The 25,003-nt window shown below is 42.6% G+C and overlaps 1 protein-coding gene across 9 annotated transcripts; it reads right to left on the bottom strand.

Moving 5' to 3' along the window:
- Window position 1: 1 nt before the first annotated feature.
- Window positions 2–23,061, bottom strand: LOC127001641 (DNA ligase 4-like). Of its 9 annotated transcripts, none has more exons than XM_050866550.1 (19): window positions 21,558–23,058; window positions 21,052–21,226; window positions 17,851–18,008; window positions 16,097–16,254; window positions 11,344–11,519; window positions 10,482–10,690; window positions 10,043–10,200; window positions 9,686–9,774; window positions 9,369–9,475; window positions 8,772–8,898; window positions 8,226–8,349; window positions 6,780–6,967; window positions 6,214–6,351; window positions 5,589–5,735; window positions 4,351–4,468; window positions 3,374–3,645; window positions 2,661–2,762; window positions 1,088–1,185; window positions 2–637 (listed from the first exon to the last, which is right to left on the bottom strand). In XM_050866550.1, the coding sequence occupies exons 2-19, from the start codon at window positions 21,214–21,216 to the stop codon at window positions 505–507; spliced, it is 2,667 nt and encodes an 888-aa protein (XP_050722507.1). In that variant the 5' UTR covers window positions 21,217–21,226; window positions 21,558–23,058; the 3' UTR covers window positions 2–504. The 9 variants fall into 9 exon arrangements, with proteins under 9 accessions (XP_050722507.1, XP_050722508.1, XP_050722510.1 ...); XM_050866551.1 differs by having other exon boundaries at window positions 21,989–23,058; XM_050866553.1 differs by having other exon boundaries at window positions 22,328–23,058.
- Between the last annotated feature and the right edge of the window lie 1,942 nt (window positions 23,062–25,003).

Raw genomic sequence — 25,003 nt, 5'->3', positions numbered from 1 at the left:
CAAAACAGTAATCATTTTTATTCCTGAATCACTACAAATCACAATTGGGAATCTAGGAATATCCATACTCTTCCTAATCCACGCTGAGTCTCTTATCACTTACTCAGAGCCCTGCTGTAACTAGACTGCAACTCACTCATCCAGACTAGTGCTCCACTCCCTCTGCTCACTACCTCTCTTAGGCCTTATATACACCCATTTTCTCTCTGCTGGAAAGAAGAGTACACTAACCATGAACAAATCAAGAACTTTCATCATCTAGCAATATGCAGTGACATAACACTCTGATGAAAGAAAGAAAGGAAGGAGAGGAAAAGGGAAAAAAGGAAGATAGGAAAGAAGGAAGGGTGAATGGAAGGTAAAAAGAAATTAAGAAAGTAAGGTAGGAAGGAAGTTAACAAGGAAAGAAGGATGGAGGGAAAGAAAGGAGGAAGAGTTAATGGAAGGAACGAAAGACAAGAATGAAGTCATCACAACTCTTTACAAATCCACCCTCACCACCACTCAGCCTGCCACCAACCTAGGCATGTACCCCCTCTCCTCCAGCCTCTTGCCGTGCTCCACACTGGCGTAGATCCACTCACAGGTCACCAGATATCTCCCCTCCACCTCACTGGCTCGCACCTCACTCTCATTCCTGGGGAAAGGCGGGAGGGAGGAAAAAGTAATAAAGGCAGTAATGACAACAATGATGCTGTTGATGATGAATAAGAACATAAGAATGAAAGGAGTCTGCAAGAGGCCAGTGCATGAGAAGAAGGAAAAGAATGATGATGATGAAAAGGATGATAAGGAGAGGGAAAATGACAATGATTAGGGTGAAGAGGATAGGATAGAAAATGAAAATAATGGATAAACAACAATACTAATGATGGAGTACATATGGAGCAGCGTCTAGTGGGCTTTTTTTTTTTTCCCTTGAACTGTCTCCCTTGCTGAAAAAAAAGGATGTATATATGTAAACCCTAAAAAAATCATATACCTTCATATATACAAAAAAAAAAAAAAAAAAAATACACAGATTGTCAAATAAATATATAAATCAACAATATGTGCACACAATAGCAATGCCCAAACTCCACCTCACCTGGCAATGAGGTGAGTGGCTGAGGCGGGTGAGGTGGTGAGGGTGCCTCCGTGTAGCTGAAGGGTGAGAGCTGCTACTTTGTCATCCACATCTCCATACTGAAAGGAGGGAATAAAGCTCTCGATGTTGTTACTATCATTATTATTATTAGCAGTAGTAGTAGTGGTAGTGGTGGTAGTAGTAGTAGTAGTACAGGTAACTCTCAATTTACGCGAGTTTGGTTTACGTGTTTTTTAAATAACGCGGGGTCCAAAATCGAAATAAACATTTAATTTACACGTTTTTTCACTTATACGCGATATTTTATGAAGTGGCCACCAGATGTCTCACGCAACTGGACTCACGCGGCACCGCGGCCACACAGCTGAGCTCAGTTCTTCCCGCGCACCACTTGAACAACAATACAGTACCCACGCTGCCACGCTACTCAACAATAGGGGTGGGCAGGTACCGGTACCAGCTATACGGTACGGTACCGGTACCAGACTGCTCGGTACCGGTACCAATACTAGCCAGTCGCTCATGGTGTCCCTCATTTCTTCCTCACACGAGTGAAGCTGAGACTGGGTGCCTGAGTGGATATCTCGGTGGTATGGATATTCTCTCTCTCTCTCTCTCTCTCTCTCTCTCTCTCTCTCTCTCTCTCTCTCTCTCTCAACTGAATATGAAGTGAATATTTATTTTTCGATAGAAACCTACCTCTTGTTTGATTTACGTTGTTTTTGATTTACGCGACCTCTTCAAGGACACAATATTCACGTAAATCGAGAGTTACCTGTAGTAGTAGTGGTAGTAGTAGTAGTTACTGAGTCTCTCTCCTAAAACAAGAGAATAAGAGGATAAAGAATGGATGGGGTATAGGACAGGAAAATAGCATAAAGAATAAAGAACCCAAAACACAAAAAATAAAGAATAGGTTTGAACAGATAGCAAAAGGATAGAGAACATAAAGATAGGTAAAGGATAGGACAGAATATAGAAAAGGATAAATAACATAAAGAACCTAGAACACAGAAAATAAAGGAGAAAGAATAGAAAGAAGATAAAGGATGGAACAGATAGACAAAAGGATAAAAGACTTAAAACACAGAGAATAAAAGATTAAGGGAATAACATGAAAGACAGACAACTGAGAACCATCAACTTAACTTTCACCATCACCATTATTACCAACACAAAAAAAAATACTCACTACCACCTTCACCACTGTCACCATTGCCTAAAAAGGACTACATACATACACACAAACAATAACACAGTTTGCATTTGTAGTTCCTGACTCTAAATAATGACTCGTAATCATAAAATCGACTTAACCAAAACCTACAGTGACTCTTCCTAAAATTTAGCGACTTATTACTGACTCAATGCATGAAGAGGACTCAATCTGAATCATCAATAAATATCAACTCAAATCAAAACCAATAGTGACTCCTCCTGACTTTTAGTGACTTAATACTGACTCAAATCAAATCATATATATCAACTCAAACCAAAATATAGTGACTCTTCATGACTTTTCAACAACTAGGGGTGCAGTGACTCAGTGACTGAAGACTCTGAAGTGACTCACGAAGCAACCGTTGACCCTCCTGAAGAGCGCCCTGGTGTCACCCAAGTCAACCAGCTTCTCATCCATTTCACTCATCTCATCCGGGGACAGGGGCTTCCATGTCTGGGGGGAGAATGAAGGGGAATGAGAAGGGAGAAAGGGGAGAGATGGTGGGGATAGTGGTGCTGGCAGTGATGGATAGAGGAGAGGAGAGAGAAGAAAATAATGAAGAGAAAAAGGACAGAGGATAAGAAAGAGGAGAGGAGAGGATAAGACTGGAGAGGAAAGGAAAGAAGAGAAAAGGATAGAGTAGGGAAGGAAAGGAAAGAAAAAGGGAGGAAAGGAGAGGAGAGGATAAGACAGGAGAGAAGAGGAAAAGATGAGAGGAAGGGAAAGGAATGAAAAGGAGAGGTAGAGACAAGGAGAGATGGGAGAGAAGAGAGGAGTACAGAGAAAGGGAGAAAAGGGGAGAAAGAGGTGAGCAAAGCAGGAAAAAATGAGGGGAAGAGAAAAAAAAAGAGGGGAGGAGGGGGAAGGAAGGAGGTAGAGTATAAAGACAAAAAAAGATGAACAGGAAGACTTACTTGCTTATGTATTCAACTTCTTTTTCTATATTTACTGAACTTATTTATCTATCTAACATCATTGTGTGCATGCGTGCGTGCGTGCATGTGTGTGGTGTGTGTGTGTGTGTGTGTGTGTGTGTCTGTAATGGCAAAAGTTTTTCTCTTCACCTCCTTTCCCATCGCCTCCATCACCCTCTTGATCATCCTTCCATTGGTGGGTTCCGTAAAACTATCGCCGTAGGGGTCAAACAACTCCTCCATGGCACACTTCTCCTTCTCCCTTAGGTGCAGGACGTCGAGGGGCCCCCACGGAAGGAGACGCCCGCTGCCACAGGAGGCTCTCAACCAGGAGGGGTGGATGACATTGTGTTTGGACGACTTGATGTAGGACTGGACACGGACGGTGGGGGTGTTGGCGATGATGCAGTGGGTGATGGGGCCTGCGGAAAATGGGAAGGGTAGATGAAGGGTATAAGAAATGCTGCAAGGGTGTTGGCAATGATGTGTAAATGTAATAAGAGATAAAAATGAGGAACAGGAAGCATAAGGGAAAAGGGCTAACTAGGAGTGAAGAAAGGAGGGAAAGGAAAAATAATAAACATAACACGATAGACAAAAAAAAGAGAAGGGAAAGAAAGCTAACCAGGATTGAAGGAAGGAGAGGAAAGGGAAAGAAAATAGAAACATGATAAGATAGATAAAAAAAGAATTGTATGCATAAGGGAAAAAGTGCTAACTAGAAAAGAAGAGAGGAGTGGGAAGGGAAAATAATATACATAATACAAAAATAAAATAATAAATAATAAAATAAAAAAAGGTAAAAAAATAAAACAATGCATAAGGGAAAAGGGCTAACCAGGATTGCAGGAAGAAGAGGAAAGATAAAGAGAACAGAAAGATAGGACCAGACACAATACCCATCCCAGCGTTGCCACATAATCGTACTCAAAGCATCGCGATTATCAGTTCCAGGGCCTGAAACTTTCCTGCCCATACAGATAACGAAATTCCAGTTAAGGCTATCGTTAAAATCATTACTCATTGGTGTTTGTTTGCGAAAGCTGCACGTCAGAAACCAGAAAATACGATGTGCTGAGTGGCTGAGTACGAGAATTTGGTAACGCTGACCCATCCCCTTCCCTGACCTGGGTGCTGGGTGATCCTGCCTCCATGCTCCACCACCAGGGTCTCCAGGGCTTGCTTCCCCATCTCCTCGTCCCCACCCATCACGCACATCTCCAAGCCTCCAAAGACCTCATCCTTCTGTAACGGGAATTGAAATATAGAGAAGGTAAAAAAATGGAAATATGAGGTAAAGATGAGGAGGATTGCTGGTTACATATGCTGACATGCTTGCAGGGGTGTGGGGTTGGGTATGGAAAATTTTGACCAACTCCAACTCCAGGAAATTTTAACCCAGTAGCAGCGGGGATAATGTTTCTTAATGGTCCCTCCAAGCGAGAAAAATGAGAAAAAATCACCCATCACACAAACCATTTCATAATATAAATCAAAGCATTTGTGATCAGATTATGTATCATCTAGTTTGAGGGGGTTAATATCATGGCACAAATTTGGCCCATCGCTGCCACACGGTAAAGCCACAAATTTGGCCCGTCGCTGCTACCGGGTTAAGGTTGTGACTCCACCTCCAATTCCGACTCTACTCCATTCCCTCTTCCTTTCTTCTGCAGTATAATGGTAGGTGAATCATCTCTCCTTCTTTTTCCTCCCTTCTCTCTCCCTTAATTAAACCCTCTTAATCTCTCCCTTCTTCGTGATCCTCCTTCCCTCACATCATAAAACCCATCATCGGACTTACCCTTCCCCTCTTCGATCCCTTCCTCTCCCTCTTCTGCCTCTTCCCTTTCTTCTCTCTCTCCTTTTCTACCTTTCCTCTACTCTTCTCCCTCCTCCCTATTCTCTCCCTGTTCTACCTCCTCCCTTTCCTCTCCATTTTCTCCATTCTCCCTTTCTTTTCTTCTTCCTCTCTTTTCCCACTCCTCTCTTTCTTCTTCTGTTCTCCCTTTCCTCTCCCTATTTTATCTCCTTTTCCTCTCCCTTTTCTACCTCCTCCATTTCCTCTCCCTCTTCTCCCTTTTCCCTTTCCTCTCCTTTTTCTTCCTTTCTTTGCTCTCCTTTTTCTACCTCCTCCCATTCCTCTCCCTCTTCTTCCTCCTCCCTTTTCTCTCCTCTTCTCCTGTCTTCCTTTTCTCTCCCAGTTCTACCTCCTCCCTTTCCTCTCCCTGTTTTACCTTCTCCCTTTCCTCTGCCTCCCCTCCTCCATTTCCCACCCCTTCTCATCTTTTTTCTCCTTTTCCAACCTCCCCCTTCTTTTCCCCTTTCAATATCCCATTCCCTGATCCCTCCCATCCCCCATCACCTTCACAGCAGCAGACACATCGGCGGGTCTGAAGTGAAGGGGTAGTGAAGGGCCTGCTGCCACCATCACGGCCCTTCTTTTCGCCCCCTTCCCCTCTTCCAGGTCAGCTCCTGCACAGTGCTTCACCGCCAATTTGCCACTCGCCTCCTGCAAGATCAAAGGTCACTATGAGGTCATGGATGAGGAGGAATGGGATGGGATGGGATGGGAAGGGAAGGGAATGAAAAGATAGGAAAGGAAAGGGAAGTTAAGAGAAGGAAGAAGGAAAGGAAAAAAGGAAAAAAAAGGAAAGGAAAGGAAAGGCAATGCAAGGAAAGAGGAGGAAAGTTAAGGGAAAGAAAGAAAAGGAAAGGAAAAGCTAGGAAAGGTGAGGAAAGGAAATGATAAGAATGAAAAGGCAAGGAAAGGAAAGAAAAGAAAAAGATAGGAAAGGAAAGGCGAAGAAAGGAAAGAAAAAGATAGGATAGAGAAGGGGTGGAAGAGGAAGGGAGGGGATGGAAAGAAAACACACAAAAACATCCACACACACACACACAAACACATACCCCTCACCCCTGCATCTCACCCTTCCTCCACACATGCTCACATACACACACCCTTCACCCCACACCAACCCACCACACACCTGCGCCAGCTCCTTCAGTTCGGTGATGGTAAGTGCCTGGTGCCACGGCTTGTCGTAGCGGACGTGTTCCACCCTCGGGAAGCGGAGGGTCAACCCGCACCGGTAAAGGTCACTCTTCACCACTTCTGCTGCCCTAACCTGCCATGGAAAGATAGGGTGAAGGATGGAGGACAAAGATTAAGGTCAACACACACACACACACACACACACACACACACACACACACACACACACACACACATACATGCAAATCTCTTTAGTGGAATGATTAACACACTCGCTTCACAACTGAGAGGTCCCAAGTTCAATTCCCGGGAAGAAGTAGATGGCTGGGCAGTTTCCTTTAATCCATGCCCCCTGTCCACCCGGTAGTGAATGGGCACTGGGTGTCAGTCAAGGTTGTGTCCCATCTCTCGGGTGTGTGTGGGTGTGACATTCCAAACATTCACAAAGATCTGTCACCAGAACTCAAAAGCTTATTGGGGGAGGATATTGGCTTGGGGTCACGAGTGAAGAGCATGATCAGACCGTGATCAGACAATGATGAATTACACACACACACACACCTGCACCACAAAAGACTTGCGTGGCTCCACCCACACATCTGGCTGCTTCTCCCGCCCCGTCACAACCACGCTGAGGGGCTGGCGGCTGCGAGTGTTGGGCTTCAGCTTCTCCAAGAGGTCCTTCAGCTCATCCACCGTGTAGCCTGACCCTACACGACTGAATGAGTGGAATGTGTTTGGATGGCTGCCTGTTGGAGTTGAGGTGGTTAGGTTAGGTTTCAATCCCATCAAATAGAAAAAAGATCTGAATTCTAGAAGGCAGGGAATAATAACCCACAAAACTGCAGTGATACTGGAAGAGGGAAAATTATTGATTAAAAACAAATTGTCTGATATCTAAAAAGTAATGGTAAAGCTGGGAAAATGCACTACAACTGTGTGGTGGCAATGCTCATCAATGTCCCATTGGCCCTTTGAACCTGTGGTGGGAGAGAACCCAGTAACCTGATACAGGCCCAGTGCAACAGCCAGGTTACCACAGTTTATCTTTCCCAAGTTTCTCCAGGTATCCATTTATCGACCATTCCTAAAGAAAGAATGAACAGCTGGGTGAGCTGCACACTGACTGACCAGGCCAGGATTTGAACCCAGGCCTGAAGATTTGTAGTTAGCATGTTAAACAGAACTGTGGAGGCACAGGGCATGAAACTATTATATATAAAACTAAATTAATGGATTTTTTCTGCATTAACATTTTTTTTTTGGAGGGGGGGGGTAAGTTTGAAAAAGCTGTTGTCTGATACCTGAAGACCAAAGTATATTGATAAAAAAAAAATAAAAAATAAAAATAAATAAATAAAAAAAAAAAAAGCCTGAAACCTACAGTGAACAAAATTGTAAAAAGTAACTTAAGTTAACACTTTCTTAATTTTTTCTTTTGTTTTGGTCGGCACTCATAAAGGCATGAAATTTTTTTTTTCACCCCAAGTCACTAGTTACTAGGGGTGAAAAAACATAGGATATGTTGGGGTGAAAAAGAACAGGATCAATATACATAAACATTTTTGTTGCACCAATTGTTTTATGATATTTTTTATTAGATAGGCCATTCTATCGTCTAACTGGACTGTGAAAAGTATGTTTTTTATGTTCTTGCATTTCAGAGAAGCATGGTGCAATATGGAAAGTGCAAATTTTACTGCAAAAAACTTTTTCCATGTTTTTGTTCCTTCCCTGATACATAATGAGGTTATAGGTTTGTGTTTAATATTGATATTAATGTCCGTGGTCCATCCTTAAGACAAATTGTTTTTATCACTCCAAGTCACTAGTCATTTGGGCTGAAAAAGAACAGAATCATTAATGTGACATACACACCACTCCGATAGTTCAGTGGATAAAGCTCTGTCCTGTCAGGCTCCGGCCTGGTAGGCTGAGGTTTGAGCTCCCACTCACACACCACCTCGCTCTAATAACCCCAAAACCCCGACTCCTTCTCCCACTCACCGGGGTTTTCCGAGGGCATAGCCACCCCCAGCAGGAAGTGTGACAGCACTCCCTGGTGGCTGCCCTTCCCATAGTAGGCACCCACAATGACCAGGTCCAACTCAGGTACTAGGGAGTCCACATACTGGAAAGAGGTGGAGGTGGTGGTGTATAGCAGTAACAATGGGTGGCAAAATAAAAAAAAAGGAAAAAACAGAACCATAGCCTTATTCTGGCCTACAATACATAGATGATTTAATGAAGCTTGCCAGAATAAGGTGCATTTTTTTACAATAAAGGAAATATGTAGGTCAAAGGAAAAACACACACACACACACACACACACACAAAGAAAAAAACACTAAGTGCTGCTCCTGCAAAAGCAAACAGAAGAATAGATATAATAACAGAAATACAATAACTGTGTGAATGAGTACCGTAATCACTGGAGGCGATTTTGAACACCTCGATTATGCAAAAACGAACAACAATTCAACCGAGTCAAAAATCATATAATAGTAAATAATAATAAAACGGTAAACTTCCACAAGATACATAGTCACTTACCTCTGGCTTCACCTTAATCCAGCCGGCCCTCCTTGCAGCTGGCTGATACACACTGTCGGGGTCCTTCAACACGACACCCTCCTCACGCCTGTCTATTGCCTCGTTCAGTACCGACACCACCTCATCCCTGCACACACACACACAAATAGATAGGAGTGAGTGGGCAGGCAAATTAGGTTAGTTTTAACAGGTTAGCATGTTAGGTTATGGGCTATAATAACACTACCTCCCCCCTGCACACACACACACACACACACACACATGACCATTCCATATAAATACATCAAAGAAAAAGAAAAAGTTGAAAAAAAGGTTGACATTAATGAACGTAGTGTACCTCTAGACAGTCATATTCATGAGAACATCACAAGAAATTATAGTATATGCAAAAAAAAATAATATAAAGATGAGAAAATTTGACTTTCCAGATAGAGAATGAGAACAATGGAATATATTACTGGAAGACGTTTTGTGTGCTAAAAATATTCAGTTAAAAAAGATGAGATGATAAAATAGTTTCAAAAGATGGAACACTACGAGCTGGACTCAATCCTCAAAAAATAAAAGGTAAGAACACACACACACACACACTCTGACCTTGATTTGACCTTGGCAGTGGCTGATATGATGACCCGACCTTCCGCAGGGTTGATCACCGTCCTCAGGATCTCCAAGCGTTCCGACAGGGGCTTGTTAGTCAGCACCTGGCAGGGGAGGGGGTAGGGTGGAGGTGATCGAGGGGTGAGGGATGAAAGAGGGAAAGGTGCGAGGAAGGGGAAGAATTATGTGTCTAGGGGAAAGTGGGAAAGAGATGGATGATAAGTGATAGTAGTAGAAGTAATAGTCGTAGTAGTAGTAGTAATAGTAGTAGTAGTTTATATGTATGCAGCTGTCCCCTCCACCTGTGTACTCACCGTGCCATTAAGGTAGAGGATGTCGAAGGCACAGAAACACACCTGCCAATCACCGTCCTCTTTAAGGTTCTTCACGTCCATGTGATCACCTGGATTGACGAGAGAGAGAGAGAGAGAGAGAGAGAGCGAGAGAGAGAGCGAGAGAGAGAGCGAGAGCGAGAGCGAGAGCGAGAGAGAGAGAGAGAGAGAGAGAGAAAATGTAATATGTACAAATAAAAAATAACAATAATCATCACAAACATCACCTTCTTCATACCTCCTAACCTGTCACCCTAACACACATGCCCCCTTCTCTCACCCTATAACCCTCACCCTTACAAACATGTCCCCTTCCCTCACCCCATGACCCTCACTCACCCTTGGACACGATGACGCGGTGTGCCTGGCTCCACCCCACCATCTCCCCGTCCAGGATAACCTCCTTCACGTGGGGTGCCAGGTGGGGGTGGAGGTGGGGGGTGAAGAGCCCAGAGTGACGGTCAGCCCCAAAGTTGGTGGTGAAGTCAAAACCATTCCTGTGAGGGGGGAAAGGAAGGAAGGAAAGAAGGAAGGAAGGAAGGAACGTAGGAAAAAAGTAGGAGAGAAGAAATATGACAAAAAAATATTAAGGTGTTGTATTTGGCATTTCTAAAGAAAGGATTGCAGGAAGAAAAGACTGATTGATTGATTGATAGTTTAACCAGAAAAAGTGGTAAAAGTTCAAGTCATTGGCAGGAGGAAACGGGTGTTCAGAATACTTGGAATGAATTGAAGTGAATTGAAAAAAGGTAAAAATGAGCACAAGTTTTATATATACCTCGAGAAATACTTGTAGTCTCCCGCCCTCTTGTGTATCTGTGAGCGTTCTCCATCGTACTTGGTCTCTGCAAAGTACATCTTGTGGTTCATCTGGGCCTCCACCTTCTCCAGCACCGCCCGCTGTGCCAGCATAGGGCGGAAGGGTGCAAACAGGGACACCTCCACCTCATGCAGGCGAACGGAAGGGTCCTGCAGGGTCCTGCACACCTGAGGAAGGCAAGGAAGAGGAAGGTAAGAGAGGTAAGGAATGGGTACGACATCAAATACAACAGAAGAATAATGTAATTTCATGTTTATAAAGGAAGAAATGCAGGAAAAAAAAGGATGGAAGGATGGAAAAAGGAAGAAAGGGGAAATACAACTGGAGGGGAGAGTTTAGAGAAGGAAGAAGGTTGGAAAAAAGGAATATGGCAGAAAAAAAGTTAATGTGAAGTGTTTGATGTTCATGAAAGAAGAAGTTTAGGGAAGAAGGAAGAAAGGAAGTAGGAAAACAGTAGTATGAATAAGATAAAACAGAAAATAATGTACAGTGTTAGATATTCATGAAGGAAGAAACATAAGAAGGAAGGAAGTAGGAAAGGAGATGTACAACTAAAAAAAAGTAATATAGTGTTTGGTATTCATGAAGGAAGAAATATAGGGGGAAAGGAAAGAAGGAAGGAAGGAAAGAAGGAACATAGAAAAAAGTAGGAAAGGAGATATATGACAAAAAAATATTAAGGTGACGTATTTGGCATTTCTAGAGAGGACTGCAAGAAGGTGAGATAAGAAAAAAAAGTAGGAAAGAGTTCAAGTCATTGGTAGGAGGAAATAAAGGAGGAAAAAAGGCTGTATTGTCATCTGTTATATATTTCACGCACCTTCTCAAGGCTATTGGTAACATCGTAGTAATCCTTCGCGTCGGGGTGCCAGGCGTTGAAGATGAGGGTCTGTCCGATGCCGAGTCGCATGTCCTTGAGAAGCACCCGCAGCAGCCACTTCTGTTCCTTAGCCGACATCCCCTTCAGCATTTCCAGCAGGGAGCGCTCTACCTCATCTGTGTGTGTGTGTGCAAAAAGGAAAAACAAAAGGGTTATATTCTTGATTTCAGTTAACTCTTAGACACTGGCAGTATCTGAAGAGTAGTTCCCCCAAAATGAATCGTCAATACATAGTCACTGCCAACCTTAACACCATAGCATGAATATAGTTACGCCACATAATAGATGTTTTAACTATAGTCGATATATAGATTCAACTGCAATCTGAAAGTGGTTATATTTCTGCCATACAAAACTGACTGACTGAATTTTGGACCGTCTATATATAGTTACACCACCGTCTAAGGGTTAAAAGTTGGAAGCATACGCAATAGCAAGCATACACAATAGCTACATGTGTCGGCGGTGCTCATCTCTGTCCCATTGCCTCTTTGAGTCAGTGGTGGGAGAAAACCCTTAGCTCAACACAGAGGCGAGTGTAACATCTGGTTTACCACAGTTTACCTTCCCTAGGTTTCCTCAGGTACCCATTTATCAACCAGCCCTGAAGGAAGGATGAACAGCTGGATGGGCTGCACACAACTACTCAGACTGGTATACAAACCCATGCCCACAGATTCATAGTCAGGGATGCTAATCACTGCAGGAGGTGCTCAGTTAAAACACCCATTAATATATTTCTTCACCCAAACAATCATTCATTTACTTATACATCCAATTCACCACCCTACTGACCCCAACTTACACATCTATCCATCCATCATCACATTCATTCGTCTCTTCAGCTCCAAAGGGTAGGCGGTGGCTGAGTGGTTAGCGTGCTGGGCTCACATTCACCACGCCACAGACAACATCGGTTCGAATCCCCATGGTACCACCTGCGATTTTTCAGTCACCATCAAGTGGCCTAAGACTACCCACATGTTGTCCAGAAGACCACCCATCAACCCGGACTCTAGAAGAAACCCTCCAGTGAATCAAGAATGAGTTCCGGGGGGCAGGAAGAGCCAAGCAGAAATGGTGCCACTATAAAAAAATTGCCTGCGCCATTACGGGCTTGGGCCGACCATTTCGCCCCTGAAGAAAGCCTACCGGCGCTATAGGCGGGGCTGGGGGGGAAAAAAAAAAAAAAAAAAAAAAGGCTCTATATACTTACTCATCCATCCATCCACCGTGACATTCATACATTCATCCATCTTTTCATCTCCATTCAGCTCTATACACTTACTCATCTATCCATCCATCATCACATCCATACATTCATTCATCTCTTCATCACCATTCATCTCTATACACTTACTCATCCATCCATCATCACATCCATACATTCATTCATCTCTTCATCACCATTCATCTCTATACACTTACTCATCCATCCATCATCACATCCATACATTCATTCATCTCTTCATCACCATTCATCTCTATACACTTACTCATCCATCCATCATCACATCCATACATTCATTCATCTCTTTATCTCTATACACTTAATCTATCCATCTATCTACCAGTTCATAAAATAGATGCAAACCTAAAAACCATGAAGTATACATCCACACAATAGGATCACAAAACCAAACCGAATGGTCCCAAAATGACATAAAGATTGATAAAAGAAAACTACAAATAAAAACAACACATAGTCAGCTGCAGAAAAATAATAAAAATGATAATACCAGCAAAAACACACATAGCCACAGCAAAATACATGTAAACACAGGAAAAATAATGCCAATAAAAATAACACATTCCAGCTACAGCGAAATATAAATAAGAATGGGAGAAACAATACCAGTAAATCATGACACACATATCAGCCAGAGCAAAATATGAGTGCACATGATTTATATAACTTAACTAACAAAACCCCAGAGTTACTATTGGTCTTGGCTCAGAAAGTTCACATATGCTTCCTTACTGATGAGACTTTCTATACAACAAAGTGAGGTCATTCTTTGTTGATCTATACCATTAGGTGCTGGCTCTCATGTGCTTTAAGATACTCTAAACTTGCCTAACTTAACCTAACAAAACCTCAAACAGTTACTATATGTCTTGACTTAAAAAAATCATATATGCTTCCATACAAATGAGACTCTCTATACAACAAAGTGAGGCCATTCTTTGTTGATTTATACCATATGGAGCTGGCTACCATATGTTTGAAAATACCCTAAACTTAACCTACCCTAACCTAACAAAACCCCAAACAGCTACCATAGCTCTTGACTCAGAAAATTCATATATACTTCCTTATTAATGAGACTTTCAATACTAAAAAGTGACATCATTCTTTGATGATTTATACCATAAGGTGCTGGCAATCATGTGTTTGAAGATACCCTAAACTTAATCTAATCTAACCTAACAAAACCCCAAACAGTCACTACTAGTTTTGACTCAGAAAATTCATATATACTTCCTTACTAATGAGACTTTCTATAAAACAAAGAGAGGTCATTCTTTGTTGATTTATACCACAAAGTGTTGGCTATCATGTCTTTGAAGATACCCTAAAATTAACCTAACCTAACTTAACAAAACCTGTAACAGTTACTATATGTACGTCTTGACTCAGAAAATTCTTATATGCTTCCTTACTAATGAGACTTTCTGTATAACAAACTGAGGCCATTCTTTTTTTATTCATACCATAAGATGCTGGCAATCAAATGTTTGAAGATACTCAAAACTTAACCTAGCCTAACCTAACCTAACAAAACCCCAAACAGTCACTATAGTTCTTGACTTGGAAAATTCAAATATGCTTCCTTACTAATGAGACTTTCTATACAAAAAATTGAGGTCATTCTTTGTTGATTTTTACCATAAGGTGCTGGCAACAATGTGTTTGAAGATACCCTAAACATAACCTAACCTAACCTAACAGAACCCAAACAATTACTATGGGTCTTCTTGACCCAGAAAATTCATATACGCTTCCTTATTAATGAGACTTTCAATACGACAAATTGAGGTCATTCCTTGTTGATTTATACCATAAAATGTTGGCTATCATGTGATTTAAGATGTCCTAAACTTAACACGGTAGCAGCGACAAGCCAAATTTGTGGCTTTACCGTGTAGCAGCGACGGGCCAAATTTGTGCCATGATATAAACCCCAAAAAATAGATGATGCATGAACTGATCACAAATGCTTTGATATATATGAGGCCGTGCGAGCGAAAACGTACAAAGCGCCATCTGGCCAAAAATGCGATTTTGTGGTATAACACTATTTTGACCCTTCCTTTATAAGCGAGGAATGTCGGTTTGTACAAAACTGCAGTGGAAATAGGCCTGGGAGTCCTTCAAAATAACCCTACATTATCACCTACGCAGTTGAAAGTAAGATAAAAAAAGCAGTCGCGAGCGAAAATGTACAGAGCGCCAATAGCATCACTGCAAACGTGCAAGCTTTTCCGTCTAGCGCGTAGTGCAAACTCTTAGCATTTATTGTTTATTAGTATATTTTACGTTTTGTAACTTCCTTCATGTTCCGGATTATTATGAATATCATGAACTGTGTATGACATATTAAAAAGTTAATGTTTTTGAAAAACCTACTTTTTCGGACCTATATATTTATTTATTTTTATAACTGAGTACATGCCAATATTCTACATACCTTAACCTTCATTTTGGTCTTTGATTGAAGTGTCCACCTTAAAAACCAATGAAGTTATGATAATTTAAACATTGCAAAACTTTAAACGCGATTTCCCGCATTAAAAAAAATGGCGCTTTGTACGTTTTCGCTCGCACGGCCTCATATTATGAAATGGTTTGTGTGAGTGATGATTTTTTCTCATTTTCTCGCTTAGAGGGACCATTAAGAAACATGGTCCCTGCTGCTACTGGGTTAATCTAACCTAACCAAACAAAACCCCAATTACCATAGGTCTTGACTCAGAAAATTCATATATGCTTCCTTACTAATGAGACAACAAAGTGAGGTCGTTCTTTGTTGATTTATTCCACAAGGTGCAGGTAATCATGTGTTTGAAGATACCCTAAACTTAACCTAAGAAAATCCCAAACACTTGATATAGGTCTTGACTCAGAAAATTCATATATGCTTCCTTACTAATGAGACTTTATATAAAATAAAGTGAGGTCATTCGTTGTTGATTTAGATCACAAGATGCTGGCAATCATGTGTTTGAAGATACCCTAAACTTAACCTAACCTAACCTAACAAAACCCATAACAGTTACTAATCGTCTTGACTCAGAAAATTCATTTATGCTTCCTTACAAATGAGACTTTCTATACAACAAAGTGAAGTTATTCTTTGTTGATTTATACCATGAAGTATTGGCTATCATGTGTTTGAAGGTTCCCCTTAACCTAACCTAACAAAATCACATAAAGTTACCAAATTAAAAGGACACCGTAAGAAATTGAGAAAGGGGACTTGCTTGAAAGACATAAATAAGTTCACTTTCCATGCAAGAGTGTGGATACATGGAATGGACTTAGCAAAGACATTGTTGAAGTGGGCAGTGTCCATAAAATGAAGGAAAAGCTGGACAAATATAGATTGGGAGACAGGACTGACCAAGCTTGAGCTCAGGCCCTGTATACTACAAATAGGTAAATTCAAATAGGTAAATACAGCTTCCTCACCATTTTTCTTGGCTGCGTGGTTTTCAGCGATGGAGGTCAGGTGTTCGTCAACCTCCAGTAGACTCAAGTTCCCCTTCTCTGGACAGCGGTTCCTCAGCACATAGTAAGCGACCTCGGCAAAGTCCCCTGATTCTCCCCCTGCTGAGGCTTTGGGCTTGCTGGGGTGAAGAGAGATAAGGTTTGTGGTGGTGGTGGTGAAGAGATATGAAGAGGTGAGGTTATAAAAAGAGATTAGGAGATGGTTAGAAAAAGAGCAGAGAAGGTAAAGTTAGGAGAGGAGGAGGAGGAGGTGAAGTTAGAAAAAGAGAAGGTGGATTTGAAAGAAGAGTAGGTTGAGTTAGAGGAGGAGGAGGAGGAGGAGGTGAAGTTAGAGAAAGAGAAAAGGAGTTGGAGTTAGAAGAAGAGAAGAGGAGGTGAAGTTAGAAGAGATGGTGGTAAAGAAGGAGAGGGAATGAAGAAGAGGTGGAGAGAAAAAAAAGGGGAAAGGAATTTTGGAGTTAAAGTAACTGGAAGAAGAAGAAGAAGAAGAAGAAGAAGAAAGAAGTAGAAAAAAGAAGAGAAAAGAGGTAAAAGAAAAGAGCCAAAAAATAACAAAATGATGAAGAAAAGAAAAGCAGAAGAAAGCAAAACAAAGAAGCAGAAAACAAAAACAAAGGCAACAGTACAAGAGAAAAAAAAACATATATCAAGAACAGGAGAAAACCCCCACAAAACTCATAAAAAAAAATAATAAATAAATAACAAAGAAATAAATGAACCTCCTTAACAAACCCCTAACACCTTACCACCCTCCTTAACCCTTTCCTTGCTAAACGCTCGCAGCGAGCACTAGCGTAACTTGCCGGTGGTGCTAAACGCTCGATGCAAGCTCCAGTTGCACTCAAATTTCCCGCATATGAGAGTGTTCCAACACTATTTCTCACCCCACAGCATTACCAATTCAGTGGGTTTTCCACGAAATTTGGTGAAAAATCATATCAGCCTAGTGCAGAAAAGCGCAGAAAATCTACGAACAAGCAACTGGTTGATGTTGTTGACCAATGTAGCGACATTTTTGCATAGCTTCACCAATCACATGAATGATATTTTGACCAAATAGTTGTAAATTTTGCAGTTGGCAACACTGCCCTGCCAGCACCTCATCATAAAGAGATCTACAGTTGTTGACTTATGGCTGACCCTCGTGCACATATAAATGTACGGCTTCACAGGCAACAGCCCCTGAACATCCCTGTACGTTTGCAGGAGAGGCTTACATTACCGAATCGTATAGATCTTGGCCTCCTCTTTCCAATGGTGTTTTTGTTTTTTTAGCTGTGGTGACTAGTTTTTGAGATACAGAGGTTAAAAGACCGAGCACTAGCGTCTCTTGCTGGTGGTGCTAAAAGCTCGCTGCGAGCGCCAGTTGCACTCACAGCAAAAAACACCCCCTGAACATGCCTGTACGTTCGCAGGAAAGGCTTACATAACCGAATCTTATAGATCTTGGCCTCCTCTTTCCAATGGTGTTTTTGTTTTGTAGATGTGATGAATATTTTTTGATACTTTCATACAGCGGTTAAAACAGATCCCCTTCCCCCGCTGGGGTGCCCGAGGGTGCCTGGGGGGATAGTCTCATTGTGACCACTTAGCAAGGAAAGGGTAAAACCCTTACACTTAAACCCCTTGTTAACCTCTGCACCCTTACACCCCCACCCCCCTTCACTCTCCCCCTCTCCCGTCCTACCTCCTTATGCTCTCCGAAACTCACATACCGAAAGTGGATGAGTTTCTGTGCATCACTCCCATCCTTCTTTAGTCCGAGGATGCGGATGTAGAGGTCAGCCAGCCTGCGCTCCTTCACCCCGTAGGCCCCGCGTGCCCTATCCAGCGCCGGCAGCAGCACTCGCATCACCGGGAAGAATGTGTCAGTCTGGGATGGAGAAGAGAAGAAAATGGGTAATGAGGTACAGCACAAAAATTTAAAGTAAAAGAAGGAAGGATGAAGAGCAGACAAAGGAGAGAGGAGGAAGCAACAGAACAGGTAGATGAAGGAATGAAGAAGAGCAAATGGAGGAGAGATGAGGAAATGCAAAATTAACACTATCGTGCACGTGGACGCGACATACGCGTCACTATAATTGTCTGGTCAAAAAGCACAGCTTCTGATTGACTCGACTATCACGTCACTGGGACAAAAAAATTCACCAAAAATTCTGTAATTCTCACTGACGCGTGATACTTGGTCTGTAGACAGGCTAGTGCATGTCAGCTCGAGTTAAGCTGATAGACCCTTCTTGCTGGGAAATTTTCCTGGGTGACTGGTGACTCGAACAGAAAATCTCTTCAGTTGACGCTCTCTCCAGCGGTCGCGGACGGGTTAGGGTGTGGCGGGGGGCAGGGTTATCAAAGATTTTTTTCTTTCAAGCCTAACTCATCAACTATACGTCATATAAGAAATCTGAAACTACCATTGTATAGGTAATGATCTGTTCTTTAAGATGAAACCATAAAAAACTATAACAGTTATGGAAATAAGTGGAAAAAAGTTAATATTTTAGAAAAAAATCTAGTTTTTTTTCACATTTATGACCGTTATAATTGGTGTATCAAAATTCCGTTTATTGCGTTAATTAGCTCATAAATGTCCACTTCTTTTGTTATAGAACACAATTTGTTATATTTTTACTCCTTCTACATGAAAATGTGAGTTTTTGTTTCAGAAATATAAAACAAACATTATTTTTTTTCTTTCCATATGAAATAGCTTACAATTTACAGTGGAATTTATGTAGTTTCATAAAAGTGAACCGAGCAAAAAATTTGATTAGCAAGTTTTGAAAAAATTTATACCGCACGCTCAAGGTATCAAAATCAGCCCTCCCAATAGCCAGTTAGGTGTGCGTTTTGGACGAGAAAATCAGATGGGAGGGTGTGCGCGAAAGTGTTAAGGACGGCGTCCCGCATTAATACGTACTTAAAAAAAAAAAAAAAAGGAAAATTTTTTAATTTTCACACGTCTTCGTACATGCCTCGGCTAGCTTGTGACAAAATATTATGAAGAAATAAGCAAAAATGACAGAATTATGGCTGACACTATTTTACATCTCATTTATTAGATTTTATCATGATGCATTTCACTAGAAATTTATTCTTGTACAGTCGTCCCTCAAATAGTACAGGGGTTAGGGACTCAGGACCCCCGTACTATTCGAAAATCAGTATAAAATTAGTGCCACCCCCTAGAAACACTCCTGGGCTGCGTTTGAGAGCAGGAATTGGGACTCACGGTAGTCGGTACGTCCCCAGAGCTCTCAATCGCGTGACGTGGCAGCACGAGTTGCCAACTTGGCACGTCCACCATTCCTGGCTTTGAGAGGTGAAACGCCTCTGTGCTGCGATGAAGTCATCAGCAAATATGGCAGCCCAAACAAGCACATAAGTGCTTCCATTGCAACGACGAGGCTTAGTAAAAGGACGGCCTTTATCTTTACTCCTGCAGCACTCTTGGAGCATTGGCAGTTACTGCGGCAAGAATTTATTTTACACTATGATAGATACAGCGAACACTGCCCTCATTCACGTGGTATGCTTTCCCTACCGCAACGTAACTCATCCCAAAACGTAACTTCTCCTAAATTTGAATTCTTTGATCTGCAAAGTGAACACCTTTCTCGAACGCTTTTGGGTGCTTTCAGCAGGTGTTTTGGTAGAACAGTGTTGCCACTCACGCCATGGCTACTTGGTGCGACGAGCGGGAAATTTAAAAATCCTAAAAAAATTCTTCCATGACAATCCGTACAAAACCGAAACTGTACTGTTGGAAACTGTACTATTTGAGGGACAACTGTATATGTTATTTTGTAGCTAAGTACTTCTATTTCATACTTTCATGATATGAAGAATATTCAACATCACTGGACTGGCACCACCACCGGCGTTACGGACCCAAAAGTTAACTTGCGTTCATCTCTGGACAGGCTCCGCGCGGGGCCTGGGCTCCGTTGATGATGTCACTGATGGTCGACGGATCCGTGAAAACGGAATAGTGGGAACCCCGCCTTAGTCACCCCACAATATGTAGTTATATTTAGGCGTCCGAAGTTACCCCATTTTGACCCATTTTTCGAAATGCCTCCATTCAAGTGACATTTACAGGTGTGTAGGATATGTTAAGCACCCCTGAATCATTCTACCTGTTCTAGTTAAGCATGTTTCTGATTGTTTTCTTTAGTTTTGATGTGTGCCATACAGAGCACGGAGGCAAAGAGGGATTTGAGAAATACAATAATAGTACCAACCCTCACATATGTAAGTGAAACATGGGCCTGGAATGAAAGTCAGAGGTCTAGAGTGCAGGCAGTGGAAATGAGTTATTTGAGGAGTGCTTGTGGTGTGAGTAGAATGGATGGAATGAGTAATGAAAGTGCGTACGAGAATTTTGGAATCTGTCACAGGGGTGAAGGGAAGAAGTGTGGCGTGGTGGAAGAAGTGAAGCGACAGACTTTAAAGTGGTATGGCCACATGGAGCGAATGGAGGAGAGTAAGATGACCAGAAGGGTGTATGAGAGTGAGATAGAGGGAGGGAAAGCTACAGAACAACCTCCAGTGAAATGGGGGGATAGGGTGCAAGAGTACATTAGGGAGAGGGGGGAAAGATCTTTGAGAAACTTTGAGCAGGCAAGGAGGGAGTGTCTGGATAGAGAAAGTTGGAAGCTCTTCCCCCGTGGCCATCCCCTGGTGGGAGCTCCTAGGAGCAGGCGTCGATGAAATGAATGAATGAATGAATGAACCACACAAGCGTAAGCCCAGGCCCTGTAAAACTACAACTAGGTAATTACACACACACACACACACACATATATAAAAGCACATAGCCCCAGTCATTCCCCCATCCCTCTCACACACCAGTCTCTCCCTCACCACCTGATCTCCCCCAATCCTATTCTTTCCCTCCCCCCTGACACCCCCCTCACACAGTCTGGCTGATGCTGTAGCTTTTTCTTATGCAGTTCTCTAAACGTTGTGATGAATTTAAGAAGCATCTCCTTCTTCTTGGCCCGCGGCACCCCCTGAACCTTCTCCAGCATCCGACAGACATGCTCCCAGGGAATGACGGATGCTAGCGGAGGTGTCGTCATCCTGGCAGCCCTAGAGGTGGATGATAAGGGTGTGGATGAGCTGGTTAACAGTTGAAGGAGCAAAAGCATATGACTTCATTTAGCATTGCACTGTATTTCTCCCCGTTTCTTTACTGTAATACGTCCCTGAGCCTTCACACGTAAAAACAGATGACAAACCTTACTCGTGTTTTTATATATGGCAAAATAAAAGAAGGACTGAAAACAACAACAGCAACAAAAAATTTCATCATTTCCCAACTTCTAAAAAAAAAAAAAAAAAAAAAAAAAAATGACATATCATGGTATCCATGAACAAACTGACCCAAAAATGCAACCATTTGCCTCCCAGCCTTACACACCTCCACCAACTAGAAACTCCAGCCTCACACCACAATCTTGGGGGCAGAGCTCTTTGCTATCAAGGAAAGCCTCAATGCTGCTGTAGTGCAGCGACTTGCCTGATGGGTGAGCCTTTCATAGCTCACTCTGCGAGTGGGGTAGTACCTCTTTAGCTGAATGGTTAAGGAGTGGCTCTCCCGTCTTGCTGGTCGCAGGTTCGATCCCTGGCGCCGGCAAAACCTTTCCTTATCTGGATTAATTTCTCGTGTGTTTTGTTACACGCGGTGGTTGTGTGGGAGTGGAGAAAAGAGGAAATTCAGGCATTACACTGCAACAACATTTACTCCACACAAACCTGTCTCCCACTTTACAGACTCTCTCACTGCCCTCCAGCTCCTGTCCACCAACAGGCCTCACACCCACCACACACTATGCTTCACCATCCACTCACTCCTGGAACAGCTGACCTCCGGGGACAGATGGGCCCACCTTCAGTGGGTACCATCACACATAGGCATTGCAGTGGGTAACAAAGTAGTGGACCAAGCAGCCAACCCGGCACATTCACATCCCCAGCCAACGGACGGGCCACCGCCCACCGGACCACAATGACCTACTGCCTCACCTACGACAGTCCTCCAACAGACACTGGACCACCAGACTTGACAGTTGACTTATGACAGATCACCCTCGGACGGTATAGACACCCCCACCCAGCACTGTCGTCCCATGCTGGACACAGCCATCACCCGCCTGAAGATTAGACACACACGCCTCAATGCCCACCTACACAGACCATGTTAACTATTGACACCGGGTAACTAAACTTTTTTGCCCCCTTAAACAGAAAAAAAACTTCGTGCTCGGAGGAATTGATCTTGATCTTGATGTCACAGGTGGCTCGGGATTTCTCCCCAGCCAGGGCTTTGTATCGGCAGCTCCTGTGAAAGAAAACAAAAAAAGCGGAAAGTCTATGTTCTCGGGGCAGGATGTCGTTCCCTACATCTCGCACGCCACATGCCCTCCAAGAACTCTTTCACTGCCTCAATCACTCGTCCACTCGTCTCACCACTGAGCCCCAGCAGCAGCACCATCCACTCCTTTCCAGTCCTCCCATTCACTCCATGTCCCATCTCACTCAGAAACACATGCATCATCTTCGTTCTCTCCCTGTCATACTTCTTACATTCCAGCACTACATGCTGCACAGTCTCGTCCACACCCCTGTCACACATCTGGCACACTTTGCTGCGAGACTCAGACCATCTATAGTTCCTTGCATTCACATCCAGACACTGCGCTCTAGCACGGAAAAGATCACCTCCCAGGCTTCCCTCATACCACACCTCACACTTTGGGGCCTAGCTCTTTCTCCCTGTACCAGTCGAGTTTCCTTTCTTTCCATCTCATTCTTCCACTTGCTCAATCCCTCATCTTTAACTGCCATATCTATCACATTCTTCCACTTTCTTACATCCCACTCAAACCCCTCTCCATTTCTGTTTGTTATTCTCCATTCAAACACATTCTGCCTATTCTCAAAGGGTCGGTACACCCACCTACTTAGCATAACATTCCTGTCTATCATTCGCCCACATTTATTCGCCCATTTGCCATCTCTTATACTCCACAAGTATACTTTCCTTGCTAATCTTGCATCCTCCATTTGTTCCAGTCTCACTTTATATCTCAAGGTTGCCTTCACTAGTCTCTCCCTAAACGTGCTCCATCCCATGTCACCCCTAAGAGCCTATACTGCTGCAAACCTTGCTGCATGCAGTGCCATTCTTGCTACCCTATTCTGCCCCACTTCCAATTTTTCAATCTAACTGTCGTTCCATGTCATCACATCCATTCCATACATTATGCTCGGGACAGCCACACTCTTCCAAACCTCACGGATGACATCATACTTGCTCGCTCTCATCCTCGCTGCACTCCCTAAACGGCATACCCACTGGTTTGTCAAACTTATCTTTACATTCTTGGCCCTGCCGCATCCATTTACCTCCATTCACACCCCTAGATACTTGTATTCTTCCGTCTGTTCCAACTCATCCCCTTCCAGACTCCAAGTCAAGGATCTTGATCTTGATGTCACAGGTGGCTTGGGATTTCTCCCCAGCCAGCTACACCTACTTAACTTAACACCTATTTCACATCAAACTGAACTATACTTAAGCTGCTGAAAAGCAAAATGCAGACCTAAGTGAAAATACGAAACATCCAAGTTGTATTTTTCCTGTTTTGGGCCGTTCACGGGGCAGATACGGGCCCGCGGTACATTCGCCACTCAGTGGACATATATACGCCATGCATAGACGCAAACCTTAAAACCTTACGAGCAATGGGTAAAAAACATTTTTTCCTGACCAGAAGGTAGGATACCATGTTTGGATAATCGGCTCCCAACAACAACTTGTACCCGAATATCCCGAAATAGAAAAGAGCTGATCCGAGTTCAGTAGAGAAATTACCACTGACAGTTCTCCGAGTCGCCGTGTGTGGCGCTGTTCGCATAGCCAATACCAGATGCCAGTTGAGCTGCAAGCACAGAGTTATATACCTATATAACTCTGTGGCTGCAAGAAGTGTGGTAGAGGACTCGAGTAAACTAAAAAAAAAAAAAAAAAAAAAAAAAAAAAATGAAGGCCAACTTGCACTCGTGATAAGAATTTACCCCATGAGAGTTTTATCTGATTACATGACTGATAATGTCATTGTGTCCATGTAAAGACTACATAATTATATTGTATGAACAAAAATTTCATAACTTACATTATATCGTCATGTATGAACATATTATATTGGATGGACATGTATTTCATATCAACTTACATTGTTTTGGCAGCCAATATCAAATTTCCTTTGCGATGAAAATAGATAATGATCAACCCTTTGCCTGATAATAATTAGATTATTATGTTGTTGCAAGCCAACTACTACACAAGTACTGGGATGTGGCTCCGCACTCCTCTCACCCTTGGTTCCAAGTTTATTGTAAGTAAATTCCTGCAGTTTCTTCAAGCAGTGTATTTGTCAATGATTTACCACCCAGTTTGAAAGGGGCACATCTTTTTACCCCAATGTACTGCAATAAATAGAAATAGAAAAGAGCTGATCCGAGTTCAGTAGAGAAATTACCACTGACAGTTCTCCGAGTCGCCGTGTGTGGCGCTGTTCGCATAGCCAATACCAGATGCCAGTTGAGCTGCAAGCACAGAGTTATATACCTATATAACTCTGTGGCTGCAAGAAGTGTGGTAGAGGACTCGAGTAAACTACAAAAAAAAATGAAGGCCAACTTGAACTCGTGATAAGAATTAACCCCATGAGAGTTTTATCTGATTACATGACTGATAATGTCAGTGTCCATGTAAAGACTACATAATTATATTGTAAGGACATAAATTTCATAACTTACATTATATCGTCATGTATGAACATATTATATTGGATGTATTTC

The sequence above is a fragment of the Eriocheir sinensis genome, chromosome 21, assembly GCF_024679095.1.
Source record: "Eriocheir sinensis breed Jianghai 21 chromosome 21, ASM2467909v1, whole genome shotgun sequence".
In the NCBI taxonomy this organism is placed as follows: Eukaryota; Metazoa; Arthropoda; class Malacostraca; order Decapoda; family Varunidae; genus Eriocheir; species Eriocheir sinensis.
This window is presented reverse-complemented; position numbering and strand designations above follow the sequence as displayed.

What these genes read in the sequence shown, in the direction of transcription:
- LOC127001641 (XM_050866548.1), bottom strand. Translation starts at nt 21,285, where the DNA reads ATGCTTTTGCTCCTTCAACTGTTAACCAGCTCATCCACACCCTTATCA. An exon ending in GACTACAAGTATTTCTCGAG is followed by an intron (nt 10,201 to 10,481) that starts GTATATATAAAA and finishes CCCCCCTCACAG; the next exon opens with GAATGGTTTTGACTTCACCA. An exon ending in GCCACTCACCTCATTGCCAG is followed by an intron (nt 638 to 1,087) that starts GTGAGGTGGAGT and finishes GCCTTTCCCCAG; the next exon opens with GAATGAGAGTGAGGTGCGAG.